Source organism: Helianthus annuus, chromosome 17, assembly GCF_002127325.2.
Source record: "Helianthus annuus cultivar XRQ/B chromosome 17, HanXRQr2.0-SUNRISE, whole genome shotgun sequence".
Lineage (NCBI taxonomy): Eukaryota > Viridiplantae > Streptophyta > Magnoliopsida > Asterales > Asteraceae > Helianthus > Helianthus annuus.
In genome coordinates this window covers 37,084,878-37,100,395 of record NC_035449.2, presented here as the reverse complement: position 1 = coordinate 37,100,395, position 15,518 = coordinate 37,084,878, and the positions used below count along the sequence as shown (strand labels likewise).

The following is a 15,518-nucleotide window of genomic DNA, read 5'->3' as shown; positions in this document are numbered from 1 at the left end:
GACCAAATGTTGGAGCGTCTAGCGGGTCAACAATTTTATTGTTTTCTCGATGGATTTTCGGGTTATTTTCAGATCCCCATCGCCCCGGAGGATCAAGATAAAACGACGTTCACATGCCCTTACGGCACTTATGCGTATCGCCGCATGCCTTTCGGGTTATGCAACGCTCCGGCTACTTTCCAAAGATGCATGGTTGCCATATTCCAAGACATGCTTGAGACTTCCATGGAGGTTTTCATGGATGACTTCTCGGTCTATGGCACCACTTTCGACCAATGCCTTTCTAATCTTGATAGGATGCTTAAGAGGTGCATAGAGACAAATCTTATGTGGAATTAGGAGAAGTGTCACTTTATGGTGACGGAGGGGATAGTGATAGGACACAAGGTGTCAAGAGAGGGTATAGAGGTGGATAGGGCCAAGATAGATACCATAAGTAGATTGCCTCCACCTACTAGTGTTAAGTCCGTTAGGAGCTTTCTAGGTCATGCGGGCTTTTATAGGCGTTTTATCAAAGATTTTTCCAAAATCACACGGCCGATGACTAGGCTTTTAGAGAAGGATGTACCTTTCGTCTTCGACGAAGAGTGCATCAAGGCGTTTGACTTCTTGAAGGAAAAACTCGTGAGTGCCACGATACTTGTGTCGCCCGATTGGAGCTTACCTTTTGAGCTCATGTGTGATGCAAGTGATTATGCCGTAGGTGCGGTCCTAGGTCAAAGAGTCGATAAGCACTTTCATCCAATCTACTACGCGAGCAAAACTCTAAATGATGCTCAAGAGAACTATACCACCACGGAAAAAGAACTTTTAGCCGTAGTGGTTGCGTTTGATAAGTTTCGCTCATACCTTGTGCTTTCCAAAACCACCGTATTCACCGATCACTCCGCTTTGCGATTTCTTTTCCAAAAGAAAGATGCAAAGCCACGTCTTATTAGATGGATTCTTTTGCTCTCCGAATTTGACATAGAAATTAAGGATAAAAAGGGAGCGGAAAATGTGGCTGCCGACCACTTGTCACGATTAGAGGATCCAAAAAGAGAGGAGGTTTGTGAGGATTCCATAGGAGATAATTTTCCCCACGAAACCATAGATTTTGTTAGTGCCGAGGTAGAGGGTTTGCCATGGTTCTCGGATTTGGCAAATTATTTGGCAACCGGAGATCTTGTGAGGGGTATGTCCTTCCAACAAAAGAAAAAGCTTCTTAGGGAGGCTAGGAAGTATATTTGGGACGACCCTTACCTCTTTAGGATAGGTGGAGATAGAGTGCTAAGGAGATGTGTTTCAAAGGAGGAAGGTTTAGGCATCCTTCGACATGTGCACGAGGGTTTAACGGGAGGCCATCACGGGGCAAATGTGACGGCACACAAGGTTTTTGATAGTGGGTTTTATTGGCCAACGGTAGTTAAGGATGCCGTAGAGTTTGTTAGGACTTGTGACCGTTGCCAACGTACCGGCAACATCTCATCCAAGGATGAAATGCCTCAAAATCCCATCCAAGTCTTGGAAATCTTTGACGTATGGGGCATTGACTTCATGGGACCTTTCCCATCCTCTAGTGGGAATAGGTACATCCTCGTGGCCATTGACTACGTTTCGAAGTGGGTCGAAGCTCAAGCTTTGCTCACCAATGATGCCCGAGTGGTGGTGAGATTCCTTAAGAAGTTGTTCACGCGTTTTGGAGTCCCTAAAGCTATCATAAGTGACCGTGGCACGCATTTTTGCAATTCCGCCATGGAAAAGGCACTTGCACGCTACGGTGTCACTCATCGTCTTTCTACCGTGTACCACCCGCAAACTAGTGGCCAAGTAGAGAATGCTAACCGAGGGGTGAAGAGAATCTTAGAGAAAACGGTAGGAAAAAGTAGAAAGGATTGGTCGAAAAAGCTCGACGATGCTTTGTGGGCATTCCGTACCGCCTATAAGACACCGTTAGGCACAACACCCTTCATGATCGTGTATGGCAAAGCTTGCCATCTTCCGGTAGAATTAGAGCATAGGGCATTGTGGGCATTAAAAACCGTAAACCTTGACCTTACCGAAGCCGCAAGGAAGAGATTCTTCCAAATTCATGAGTTGGAAGCTTTGAGGGATGCCGCTTATGAAAGATCATGGAGTATCAAGGAGAAAACCAAGGCATTGCATGATAGGCGGTTGAGAGGTTTGAAAGATTTTAAGGTAGGTGACAAAGTGCTTTTGTTCAATTCACGGTTGAAATTGATAGCAGGAAAATTGAAATCGAGGTGGAGTGGCCCGTATGTGGTGAAAGAAGTGTTTCCATACGGCACAGTTGAGCTATACGATGAGGTCGACAAAGGTGTGTGGAAGGTAAACGGCCATAGGCTGAAACATTACTTGGGAGGTCCTATTGATACTACTGAAGAGGAAGAAATTCCTCTAGAGGACCCACCGACCTTTGCCGAACAGTGAGCGCGAAAAGCTTCGCGTGTAGAGTATGTACCGTTTGTAAATTTATTAATTTTTCGTGTTTTTCGTAGTTTTTCGGTGTTTGTTTTGTGTCGTTGAGAATTTTGCAGGTTTCATCACCGCTACGGAACGGAGAAGGCATGAGAAAAGAGGTCCAGGTAAGTGTCTTGGACACTTAGAATCAATTTTGAGGGTTTTGGATGGGTTGGGAAAGTTGTGAAAAATTTTCTAAGGCATGGAACACAAAAATGGACGAAACATTCTGCCAAAAACGACCCCTCACGCGACGCCTAGCCCCTTCGCGTCACGCGAGGGGTAAAGGTTCAAAAAGAATTATTTTCTGACCCGCCGCGCTACGCGAGGCCTCCCACTACCACCATCGCGTCACGCGATGTAACAATCAGTTTAAAGTACTAGATTTAATATCGTGGAACCTTACACTTGATGCCAAAAATTTAGTGTTTACAAAATCTTTTAATATTCTAGACCATAACTAGACACAACATACATGTATTGTTTGTACAAAACCATAATTGAGTCGTTGACCACAAATGTTTACATAGTTTTTAAAACATAAGATCATGTGCGGAAGCGTTTGATAGAGTGTTCGGTTCAGTTGCTCCTGCCTGATCATCACCCATCTACTAGAAAACCTGAAAAACTGAGGATTTTAACCCTATGTTAGTATCATGGTCCTTGACCAATGAAATAAATGAAAAGGTGTGTTAAAACCACCTAGAGAAATCGAGGATTACGAAATTACAAGCAAGTAGGAAGAAACGGGAGGTTAAACGGGTAAACGGTTAAAAAGTTTCGCAAGTTTTAGCGTTTCGGACAACAAATATGATTCAGCAGCAATTTAACATCTTTAGGGGCCGTCGCCGACGCCCCTATGGCCGTCGCCGACGCCCCTTGCTTTTACCCGTTTTGCCCGACGCCTTATCTTACTGCCTACGCGAAGCTGGCCGACGCACAGTGGTGCACGGTCGTGCACCTAATCGCACGGTCGTGCGTTTCCGAGCAAACCAGTGCACTGGCTGGTGCACTGCCAGTGCCCCCACGTCGTAGGGACTGCACGGTCGTGCCGTTGGATGCATGACCGTGCATCAGCTGCCAGTTCAGGATTTCATGTTTTTCAGCTATACAACTTAAACATGCTTACCAAATTCGGATCCTTAACTCCTGTATGAAAAGTTTAATCTTCGCAACAAGTTTAACGCAACCAACGTGCAACTCATACATTAATTTTAACCGTGCTTCATATTATGATATCTAACTTCATGCTAGATACCAAAACTTGTTTTGACCCGTTTGGGTACTAAATAAGGCACCTTACGGACGCCCAACTACCATGTTTATTACTTGTTTAAAGTCTTGGCCGAGTTCATATCATAGGGGTAACTCTCGGGCATCGTGTTTGAATAATGAGATAAACATAATAACAAGTGTAATGTAATGAAACGATAAATTTCATACCTTTAAAGCGCGCCTTTTCCCTTTGAACTCCCCCCGGCTTGTCCGCTTGATGATCCGGACTCTTTGCCTAATAAATTCAGTTTTTAACTTGTTTAGAATTCTTTTCATGACCATATTCACATCATTTATGAAACATGATCAAATTCTGCGTTTTTTATCAGATTTAGCATAAAAATCATCACTTAGGCATTTCATCAAACACCTAACGGGTCAGATTTTTACCTAGTCGTTAATTAGTTCATGGCTTGTTATTTACATCTAAATTCACTTCAATTAAGCAAGTCTTACATCCTTAACATTTAAATAGCTGAATTTCATCATGCAAATTTAGCTTTTCACTAGATTAAAAATCACAATCCTAGTGTTTGTCTAGCTTTACAACATCATAATTCACCCACCATGGTGATTGTAATTTCTTCAAGTGTCATGCTATAATTTTCACTAATAATCATCTAGGGTTCAGTCCTAAACATCATATTACTTCAAGACTTGTTCATGCATAGCAAATTTGGGCTAAATTTCAGTTTCTCACCATTACCCTAGTATTCATGGTGAACCAAAACATCAAAATTTTACATACCTTTTGATTCTTGTGACGAGGTGATCACTAATTCGTGTTTAGAATTTGATTTGGAACTGAATTGGGGCTTCAATTTGCAGATTTCTAGCAAGAAGTTAGGGCTTGGAGAAAGCCCTGGTCGCCCCTTTCCTCCTGATCGACCAGACACATCCACAAATGGTGTGTTTGGTGAATTTTGTTACTATTAGGCCCTAACTTTCATCCTTTGGCAATTTCAGTCCCTCACTTATCATTTCTTTTTAAATACTAGAGTTTTAACCAAGTGTAGGTTATTTTCAAGACTTGTAAATTTTAACTAGGTTAAAATTTCTACATGGTTATTTCTTGTTTATGAAATCCTTAAATTTCTTATATAAATATTTATATTTTCGGGGTGTTACAAGTCCACCCCCCTTAAAAAGGGTTTCGTCCCCGAAACCGAATTACGTACCAAATAATGTAGGGTGGAGACGTCGCATCTCCTCTTCAGACTCCCACGTAGTGTCTGATCCTTTTCTGTGCTCCCATTTGACCTTGACTTGATTTATCACCTTGTTCCTCAAGCTTTTCTCTTTACGATCTAAAATCGCAATTGGTTTTACTGCATAATTGAGGCTGTTATCCACCTCGATATCATCGTAGTGGATATGAGCAGTTTCGTCGGCCAAACATTTTCGGAGATGTGACACGTGGAAGGTGCTATGAATCCCACTCAATTCTTCGGGTAATTCAAGTCGATAAGCTACCTTACCAACCCGTTCGGTGATTCTAAATGGCCCAATAAATCTTGGGCTTAGTTTTCCCCTTTTTCTGAATCTAATAATGCCCTTCCATGGGGAAACTTTCAGCATTACCATGTCGCCAACCTGAAATTCAATTGGCCTATTTCTTTTATCTGCGTATGCCTTTTGCCGGTCTTGAGCCGCTTTCAAGTGTGCCCGAACTATGTCGATTTTCGCATTTGTAGCTCGGATTATATCAGTTGGTGCTAGCCCTCGCGGACCCACTTCTCCCCAACATACCGGAGTCCGACACTTTCTGCCATATAATAGCTCATACGGGGCCATTTTAATGCTCGCGTGATAGCTATTGTTATATGCGAATTCGACCAAGGGTAAATGGACATCCCAACTACCTCCAAAGTCAATAATGCAAGCCCGCAGCATATCTCCCAACGTTTGTATCGTTCTTTCGCTCTGCCCATCTGTTTGTGGGTGGTAAGCAGTGCTAAGGAACAATTTAGTTCCCATTTGTTCTTGAAATTCACGCCAGAATTTCGAAGTAAACCGAGTATCTCTGTCTGACACAATGGATATCGGTACCCCATGCCTTGCTATGATTTCGTTGGTGTATATTTCCGACATTTTCTCCGATGTATAAGTCTCACGAATCGGGATGAAGTGAGCACTTTTAGTTAACCTATCCACGACTACCCATATAGCATCAAAGCCACGGCTTGTTTTAGGTAGTTTGGTCAATAGGTCCATCGTAATTTGCTCCCATTTCCAAACCGGGATTTCTAACGGTTGAAGTTTACCATATGGCTTTTGGTGTTCCGCCTTGACTTGTAGGCACGTCAAACACTTTTCCACGTATTTCACGGTGTCACGCTTCATTCCGGGCCACCAATAGTTTTGCTTCAAGTCGTTATACATCTTGGTCGCTCCCGGATGAATGGAATAGCGGGACTTATGAGCTTCATCAAGCAGAAGCTTCTTAACTTCACATGTGTTAGGGACCCAGATTCTATTAAAACGAGTCTTTAGACCGTGACTGCCTATCTCAAGGTCTTTTACTTGGCCGATAATTCTTTCCTTTTTCCAGTTTTCCGCCTTTACAGCTTCATCCTGTGCTTCTCGAATTCGTTCTAGTAGGCTTGACGTCACAACGAGTTGCATTGATCTTACTCGTATCGGGGTGTAATCTGTTTTGCGACTCAACGCATCGGCCACTACATTAGCCTTACCGGGGTGGTAATGTATTTCGCAATCGAAGTCTTTGACTGTTTCCAACCACCGCCTTTGCCGCATGTTTAATTCCTTCTGATCGAAGAAATATTTCAAGCTTTTATGGTCGGTAAAGATTGTAAATTTTACCCCGTACAAGTAATGCCTCCATATCTTTAAGGCAAACACTACCGCCGCTAATTCCAAGTCGTGAACCGGATATTTATTTTCATGAATCTTCAATTGCCTCGAGGCATAGGCGATGACCTTACCTCGTTGCATTAAAACACACCCGAGCCCCAATTGAGAAGCATCCGAGTATACCACCATGTCATCAGTCCCTTCTGGTAATGTTAACACCGGAGCGTGGGTTAACCTTTCTTTGAGCGTTTGGAATGCTTCCTCTTGCTTAACGCCCCACACGAACTTTTCCTCCTTACGAGTTAATTTGGTCAACGGTAAGGCAATTTTGGAGAAATCCTGTATGAATCTCCGATAATATCCCGCAAGCCCTAAAAAGCTTCGGATTTCCGAGGGATTTCTTGGAGGGCTCCATTTCGACACAGCTTCTATCTTTGATGGATCTACGAGTACCCCATCAGCACTAATGAGATGCCCAAGAAACTGTACTTCCCGTAACCAGAAAGCACACTTCGTGAATTTTGCATACAGCTTCTCTCGTCTGAGTGTGTCTAATATTTCCCGCAAATGACATACGTGTTCGGCTTCACTCCTTGAATATACCAAAATGTCGTCGATAAATACAATTACCGACTTATCTAGCATGGGTTTGCAAACCCGGTTCATGAGGTCCATGAAAGCCGCGGGTGCATTGGTCAGTCCGAAGGGCATTACAAGGAATTCATAATGCCCGTACCTCGTACGAAAAGCCGTCTTGGGTACGTCCTCCTCCTTGACTTTCAATTGGTGATAACCGGATCGGAGATCAATTTTGGAGAACCAACTTGCTCCTTGTAGTTGGTCAAACAAATCATCAATTCTTGGGAGCGGGTATCGATTCTTCACCGTGAGTTTATTTAACTATCGGTAATCGATACACATGCGCATACTGCCATCTTTCTTCTTCACGAATAAGACTGGTGCGCCCCACGGAGACACACTCGGTCGGATAAACCCCTTATCGAGAAATTCCTGAATTTGAGACATCAATTCTTGTAACTCCGATGGTGCAAGTCGGTATGGCGCCTTGGCCACGGGTTTCGCGCCCGGAATCAACTCGATTCCGAACTCTACCTCCCGTTCTGGCGGTATCCCCGGTAGTTCTTCCGGGAACACGTCTTCATAATCTCGCACGACTGGTACATCCCCAATTTTGAGGAGTTCTTTTTCCGTTTCGCTTGCATATACCATAAAGGCCTTGCATCCATGTTTCATGAGTTTATGAGCTTCTAGCATTGTGCATATCACTGGGTTACCTCCCTTTTCCCCATATATCGTAACTTGTTTTCCGCTAGGAGACGTTAGTTTTATTTCCTTTCGGAAACAAACCACCTTCGCGTGGTAACGGGATAGCCAATCCATTCCCACTACCACTTGAAATTCTCCCATCGACATCGGGATCAAGTCTATTGCGTATTCCTCGTCATCAATGTTCATTGTACAGTTTTTACATACATCGCAAACAAGAAAGCTTTTGTTATTACCTATCTCTACTTCTAAAGGCATAGGTAATTTTGTTAGAACAAATGAAGGGTGCCGAATAAACCCATATGAAACAAAGGATTTATTTGCACCAGTATCAAATAACACACGTGCGGGAATTGAATTTACAGTGAATATACCTGAGACCACGTCAGGTTCGACCTTTGCTTCAGCAGCGGTCAATTGGAAAGATCTTGCTTTGGCTTTTGAGGCTTCACCTTTCGAGTCTTGCCCTTCTTTCTTTCCCACCAGTTCAGGGCACTCCGATCTTTTGTGACCTGTTCGGTAACAGTTGTAACAAACGGTCACTTTCTCCGGGCACGATATAGCCATATGTCCCGTTTTTCGACATATGGGACAGGGCTTATCTTTGAAGCGACATTCACCCTTATGATTCTTGCCACAGATTTTGCAACTGGGTGTACTACCCTTTGTATCTGATTTCTTCGTTGTTTCATTCGTTCTTGCTTTCTTGGTAGGGCTTGGATTTACGTCTTGTGCCCTTCGTTCACCCCGCTCAATACTCTTTTTCAGCTCGATCTCCCTTTCCCGAGCGGCATTGACAATCTCGGTAAGGGTCTCGTACTTTGAAGGGGTTATGAACTCCCTATATTCCGCGCTTAGCATGTTATGGTAGTAATAGACCTTTTGCTCTTCATTTGTTATCAAATCATCACAGAACTTCATCTTATCCATAAACATCCCCGTGATCTTGTCTATGGATTCACCTTTGTGTCTGAGTTGCATGAACTCTTCCTTGATCTTGTTTATAACCGCTTTGGGACTATGGTGTTTAAGAAACGGCGTCTTAAACTCCTCCCATGTCATGGCCTTAGCCGCTTCGCTTCCAATCTCCTTCTTTTTATTATCCCACCAGTCCTTCGCTTGACCTCTTAATTGACCCGTACCATAAGCTACGTAGTCATTCTCATCGCAATGAGTTCTCTCGAATACTCCCTCGATATCTCCTATCCATCGTTGGCACACAATGGGATCAACCTCCCCATTATATATGGGTGGTTTACAAGCCATAAACTCCTTGTATGAACAAGGCTTTCGTCCTCCTGATTTTTCTTTTGCCATAATGGAATTATCCTCTAGCTTCTTGATTCTCTCTTCTACCACTGATAAAACCGTGTTTTGAATTTTATCACTGAAGTTTGACAAACTGTTTTCGATCGCCTTTCCAACTTCTTCGGCAATCACTTCCCTCATTTGCTCGGTGACTCTTGGCACCGCATCGTCATTACCTTTATCTGCCATCTCTGTTTCTGAAATGTTTACATAAGTTGTTAAACATTCCATTTATAACACATGTTTTACTTGTTTGATTCAATCAAGTTCACAACTTGATTTAATCACTCTTGCTTTGATTCGATCAAGTTCACAACTTGATTTAATCACTCTTGCTTTGATTCGATCAAGTTCACAACTTGACTCCATCATTCTTGTTTCATGCCTTTCTTGTGTTTGAGTGTGTTTACACACTCTTGGTTCTATTGTTCTTGTTTCATGCTTTTCTTGTATTTGAGTGTGTTTACACACTCTTTTCATGCATATTTGTTCATGATTTATTTCTATATTCTCTAATTTCTACTTAAACGGTTAACTCTTACCGGATGCTTGATCAAGCTTGAACCGAACACTTATTGGCAACCTTGAGCTCTGATACCAACTTGTAACAATCAGTTTAAAGTACTAGATTTAATATCGTGGAACCTTACACTTGATGCCAAAAATTTAGTGTTTACAAAATCTTTTAATATTCTAGACCATAACTAGACACAACATACATGTATTGTTTGTACAAAACCATAATTGAGTCGTTGACCACAAATGTTTACATAGTTTTTAAAACATAAGATCATGTGCGGAAGCGTTTGATAGAGTGTTCGGTTCAGTTGCTCCTGCCTGATCATCACCCATCTACTAGAAAACCTGAAAAACTGAGGATTTTAACCCTATGTTAGTATCATGGTCCTTGACCAATGAAATAAATGAAAAGGTGTGTTAAAACCACCTAGAGAAATCGAGGATTACGAAATTACAAGCAAGTAGGAAGAAACGGGAGGTTAAACGGGTAAACGGTTAAAAAGTTTCGCAAGTTTTAGCGTTTCGGACAACAAATATGATTCAGCAGCAATTTAACATCTTTAGGGGCCGTCGCCGACGCCCCTTGCTTTTACCCGTTTTGCCCGACGCCTTATCTTACTGCCTACGCGAAGCTGGCCGACGCACAGTGGTGCACGGTCGTGCACCTAATCGCACGGTCGTGCGTTTCCGAGCAAACCAGTGCACTGGCTGGTGCACTGCCAGTGCCCCCACGTCGTAGGGACTGCACGGTCGTGCCGTTGGATGCATGACCGTGCATCAGCTGCCAGTTCAGGATTTCATGTTTTTCAGCTATACAACTTAAACATGCTTACCAAATTCGGATCCTTAACTCCTGTATGAAAAGTTTAATCTTCGCAACAAGTTTAACGCAACCAACGTGCAACTCATACATTAATTTTAACCGTGCTTCATATTATGATATCTAACTTCATGCTAGATACCAAAACTTGTTTTGACCCGTTTGGGTACTAAATAAGGCACCTTACGGACGCCCAACTACCATGTTTATTACTTGTTTAAAGTCTTGGCCGAGTTCATATCATAGGGGTAACTCTCGGGCATCGTGTTTGAATAATGAGATAAACATAATAACAAGTGTAATGTAATGAAACGATAAATTTCATACCTTTAAAGCGCGCCTTTTCCCTTTGAACTCCCCCCGGCTTGTCCGCTTGATGATCCGGACTCTTTGCCTAATAAATTCAGTTTTTAACTTGTTTAGAATTCTTTTCATGACCATATTCACATCATTTATGAAACATGATCAAATTCTGCGTTTTTTATCAGATTTAGCATAAAAATCATCACTTAGGCATTTCATCAAACACCTAACGGGTCAGATTTTTACCTAGTCGTTAACTAGTTCATGGCTTGTTATTTACATCTAAATTCACTTCAATTAAGCAAGTCTTACATCCTTAACATTTAAATAGCTGAATTTCATCATGCAAATTTAGCTTTTCACTAGATTAAAAATCACAATCCTAGTGTTTGTCTAGCTTTACAACATCATAATTCACCCACCATGGTGATTGTAATTTCTTCAAGTGTCATGCTATAATTTTCACTAATAATCATCTAGGGTTCAGTCCTAAACATCATATTACTTCAAGACTTGTTCATGCATAGCAAATTTGGGCTAAATTTCAGTTTCTCACCATTACCCTAGTATTCATGGTGAACCAAAACATCAAAATTTTACATACCTTTTGATTCTTGTGACGAGGTGATCACTAATTCGTGTTTAGAATTTGATTTGGAACTGAATTGGGGCTTCAATTTGCAGATTTCTAGCAAGAAGTTAGGGCTTGGAGAAAGCCCTGGTCGCCCCTTTCCTCCTGATCGACCAGACACATCCACAAATGGTGTGTTTGGTGAATTTTGTTACTATTAGGCCCTAACTTTCATCCTTTGGCAATTTCAGTCCCTCACTTATCATTTCTTTTTAAATACTAGAGTTTTAACCAAGTGTAGGTTATTTTCAAGACTTGTAAATTTTAACTAGGTTAAAATTTCTACATGGTTATTTCTTGTTTATGAAATCCTTAAATTTCTTATATAAATATTTATATTTTCGGGGTGTTACACGCGACGCCTACTTGAACCTTTTAAACTCGTTTAAACATGACCCTGTTCGCTGCGTTTTCCTTTTTCCCCTTTTCAAAACCCTAGAACGCGATTTTGACATAAATCACCATAACTCACTCGTTTCTTCACCAAATCACTCCGTTCTTCTTCCTAAATCACCACAATCACGTTCCTCACTATCTTAGCCATCTATTTCACCCGATTTCGCACTCCATTTTCACGTTTTTGGGCAAATTCGTGTGCAAAAAGTTCAAGACTTCATTTTTCTTGTTCAATCCGATTCCAAGGTATGTTTTCTGTAATTTCTCACTAGTAGGTGACTTTATTGCTTTGTTTTAGTGTCGGGTCAGTCTTGTCTTGGTTTTAGGGTTTGTGTAGGGTCTTAAAGTTAGCATTTTTGACCTTTTTGTCATATTAGTGATAATCGGGTGGTTATGTTTGGATGTTTACATACAAATCGGGTCTGCGGATGGTTCGGGTTGGTTTGCTTGAGGTTGTTTGACACTTGTGAGGTATGTTTGGACTACTAGGCATCACGTTTAAGCTTTATGGGTTTGTTTGGGTATAACTATGGATTTTTGCTAAAAAAATAAGTTTTTGAACTGATTTTTGCAAATGAAATTAGTTTTCTTAACAGATTTTGTTGCTACCAATGTTATGCCAAGGTTTAAAATGTCAAACTCTCACGTGTTTTCGCCTCAATTGTGGGGATATTTTGGCACTTATGCTTAATTGAGGACAATTAAAGTGCCGGGAGGAGATAGTGTGCATTGAGTCGTAGATCGTTCGAGTCGTTGAGTCTAGAAGTGTTTTTAGGATAGTAGTTTGAGTCTAGTGTCGGGTTTACTTATATGCATGTACAAGTTCACAACTTTTTGCCCGTACTCAATATCCATTCGGGTAGAATGATGTGTAACTTACGTTTTGTAAACGGTAACCCATATTTTCGAAAGTAGCCGCGAATGAAATGCTATACAGCTATTTCTTAAATGTTTTATATTTCTTTCATAAAAATATAAAAACACAAAAAAAATTAAAAAAATTAAAAGTACCAAAAATAGCTTGTGGTGCTAACGATCTGCATTGCTTTCTTGTCAAATATTTCTTGTTTTGCAGATCATGTCAGGTGCAGGTTCCTCGTCAAACCCAAAGAAAAGAAGAATTAAGTATCGTGGGAATGACAGGAGAGTGTATGCCCGGATTGACAAGTTGGTTGATCATCCGATGTTGGACTTTGAAGAAGATACCGAAGAAAGGGTAAAGCTAAAAAAGTATGTGGTAACGCAAACTTTGGAGCATCGGGTTATAGATTGGGAATGGTTGCAAAGTATGGGAGCAAGTGAGCGGGTGGCGGAGTTGTTAGGACCAAGGTTGAGGATGGCTATGGATGCGTGTGAGGAGACGCAATATACCGAGCTTACTATCGAGTTCCATTGTACCTTCCGTCACAAAGAGGGTGCATTTTCTGAAGCTAATGCGGTATCATTTTCTTTGGGTAGAAATCTGTATGAGATGACTATACCTCAGTTTGGAGTGGCATTGGGTTTGTATTCGCCGGAAGAAGTGGCGACGGAAGAGTTCGTTAATGGTCTAAGGGGTGTGTTTAATCATGCTAGGCCGAAGTGTTTAGGCCCGACGGAATTGGGTGAATTTTGGGATTCGATCTCGACACAACCGTTCTCGCACACGAACCTTATCACTTCGGTTCGTGATCCGATATACAGATATATTTTGAAGGTGTTAGCGACAACCGTTGTAGCGAGGAAGTCGGGGGAAAACAAGGCGAATTGGCTAGATATTTTCGCATTGATGTGTATGGTGGAGAAGCGGAACTGGAACTTGGCTAGCTTCTTTGCGTGGTCATTCAATAGGCCTCGTCGGGGAGGTAAAAGGGCTGCTATGGATCTTGGCCCTTACATAGCTAGGTTGGCGAAGAATATTCGGGCCCTCACAAAGTACAAGCTTGATCAGATGAATGAGGGTATGCCTACAGTTCGTTGGGGTGTTGTGGACCTTCAGTTGGCGTGTATTCTTACACACTCGGACCCGCCAGAGTGGAACTATGAGGTTGGTGCTCCTCCGCCACGACAGCCGGCACCTCGAGAGAGGCGTGAGATTCCACCACCACAGCCGGTTAGACCGCCGAGACCCGACCCGTTCACTCCTGAGGCTGCTTTTGACTACACGCAGCAGAGGTTTTATCAGATGGAGAGCAGGATGCGGGTTGACCACCAGTGGACCATGCAGAGCCACCACCGACAGGACGACATGCTCAGGTACATGATGTCAGGTATGTCATTAGGTGCTCCGATACCCCCACCCTTTGCAGGATTACTACCTCCACCAGTTTATGGAGGAGAGCAGCAGACCCCGTATGTTTATGGTCAGTATCCGGGGTATGACCAGTGGGGAGGTCAGAGTGGGTATGCTTATAGTAGTCAGTTCGGGTGGCAGCAGGCTGGCGGTTCAGGCATGCAGCAGATGGAGGAGGATTCTGAGGAGGATTGATGTGGCAGACTGCAGCAGCATATATATCCTTTCATGTTTTACTTTATTTATGCTGTTTCTGTAGTTCGATATGGTTGTATCTGTTAGACATATTTTTATTTTCTGTTTGAACTTGGGATGTTGCTACGATGAACGTTTGTAGAAGTATGCTTGGTATGGTACTTATGTTAGGTTGATGATTTGGAGCCGCTTTCCGTTCGGGTGTGAGAGAGTTTGGTATTGTTTGCTGAGCACGTTCGGTATTGGAGGGCCTATGTGGAAACGACTGGCACTTTGACAGTCTCACATATTGAGTTAAGTCGTTTTCCTTCTTTTTGTTGTTGTATTTTTTATTTTTATTTTTAGTTCGTCGTCTAGTCTAGTTAGTTAGTTCGTTATTTATTTAGTAGTTTTAGGTAGTGTCGAGTCGTGTTTTCGTTCTTGCATTAGGGACAATGCAATCTCTAAGTGTGGGGATGGGAATACATGTAAATAATCGAGTCTTAATTATAAAAAAAAATTAAAAAAATTGGAAAAACCCAAAAAAATTGAAAAATCAGAAAATGTCTTTCGAATAAAAGAAGTTTGCATTTTTGAACAGAAAATGATAGTAAAGACAAATTTTTGCTCGGGTTTGAATAATAATAATATGAGATTATAATAAATCGAGCTTGCGTCTAGTTAGGGATATGTGGGTAGGCCCGGGTTTGGTTTTAAATCCCTTTGATCTAATATACCTTAATTGTCGGTTTACTAGTGGGTTTTCGCCTGGGAAATATGGGAAACTAAAACCGCCAATAATAGTATAAGGGGCACCGTTATAAGTTAAAACCGGTAGAGTTTTTGATCATGAAAAAAAATGGAATAAAAGTGGGCTAGAAACTAAATGAAAGTAATGCATTCCTATGTAGTCTGAGCTGGGGATAGTGACTCTACAGCAAGATTACCGCTAGGGTGTGTGAAATCGACTGTGCAAAAAAAGAGAAAAAGTACCGAAACTTAAGTAATCTGTGGTTGGGGATAGTGACTCTACAGCCGGATTGCCTCTTGGTTAGGGAAGCATCGTCTAGACTCACGAATGAAAAAAAAAGAAAAATGAAAAAAAAATTAGAAAAAGAAAAAAATTTTGATTAGAAACTCTTTTGGTTTTGATATAAGACGGTTGGGAATTGGTCAATTGATCGTTCTCTTAGTTCTATAAGCTTGAGGCGGGAGTAGGTAGACTGTAGATTCTAGCGTGAGACCCTAGGTAAACTGAC

General features: G+C 41.8%; 1 protein-coding gene and 2 long non-coding RNA genes across 3 annotated transcripts; 1 reads left to right on the top strand and 2 right to left on the bottom strand.

Annotated features, from left to right (window-relative positions):
- Positions 1-354: 354 nt before the first annotated feature.
- Positions 355-2,430, top strand: LOC118488821. Its single transcript, XM_035986197.1, has 2 exons — positions 355-1,401; positions 1,744-2,430. Exons 1-2 carry the CDS (start codon positions 355-357, stop codon positions 2,428-2,430), a joined length of 1,734 nt encoding a protein of 577 aa, XP_035842090.1.
- Positions 2,431-2,899: 469 nt separating this feature from the next.
- LOC110925614 lies at positions 2,900-4,623 on the bottom strand. Its single transcript, XR_002584615.2, has 3 exons — positions 4,484-4,623; positions 3,904-3,970; positions 2,900-3,088 (listed from the first exon to the last, which is right to left on the bottom strand). It is a non-coding gene; the product is annotated as an uncharacterized LOC110925614 (long non-coding RNA).
- Positions 4,624-9,827: 5,204 nt separating this feature from the next.
- LOC110925698 lies at positions 9,828-11,530 on the bottom strand. Its single transcript, XR_002584671.2, has 3 exons — positions 11,391-11,530; positions 10,811-10,877; positions 9,828-10,016 (listed from the first exon to the last, which is right to left on the bottom strand). It is a non-coding gene; the product is annotated as an uncharacterized LOC110925698 (long non-coding RNA).
- Positions 11,531-15,518: the final 3,988 nt, after the last annotated feature.

Coding starts and splice junctions, on each gene's coding strand:
- LOC118488821 (XM_035986197.1), top strand. CDS start 355: ATGGTGACGGAGGGGATAGTGATAGGACACAAGGTGTCAAGAGAGGGT. Junction 1,402..1,743: donor GTGGGTTTTATTGGCCAACG/GTAGTTAAGGAT, acceptor GCCATGGAAAAG/GCACTTGCACGCTACGGTGT.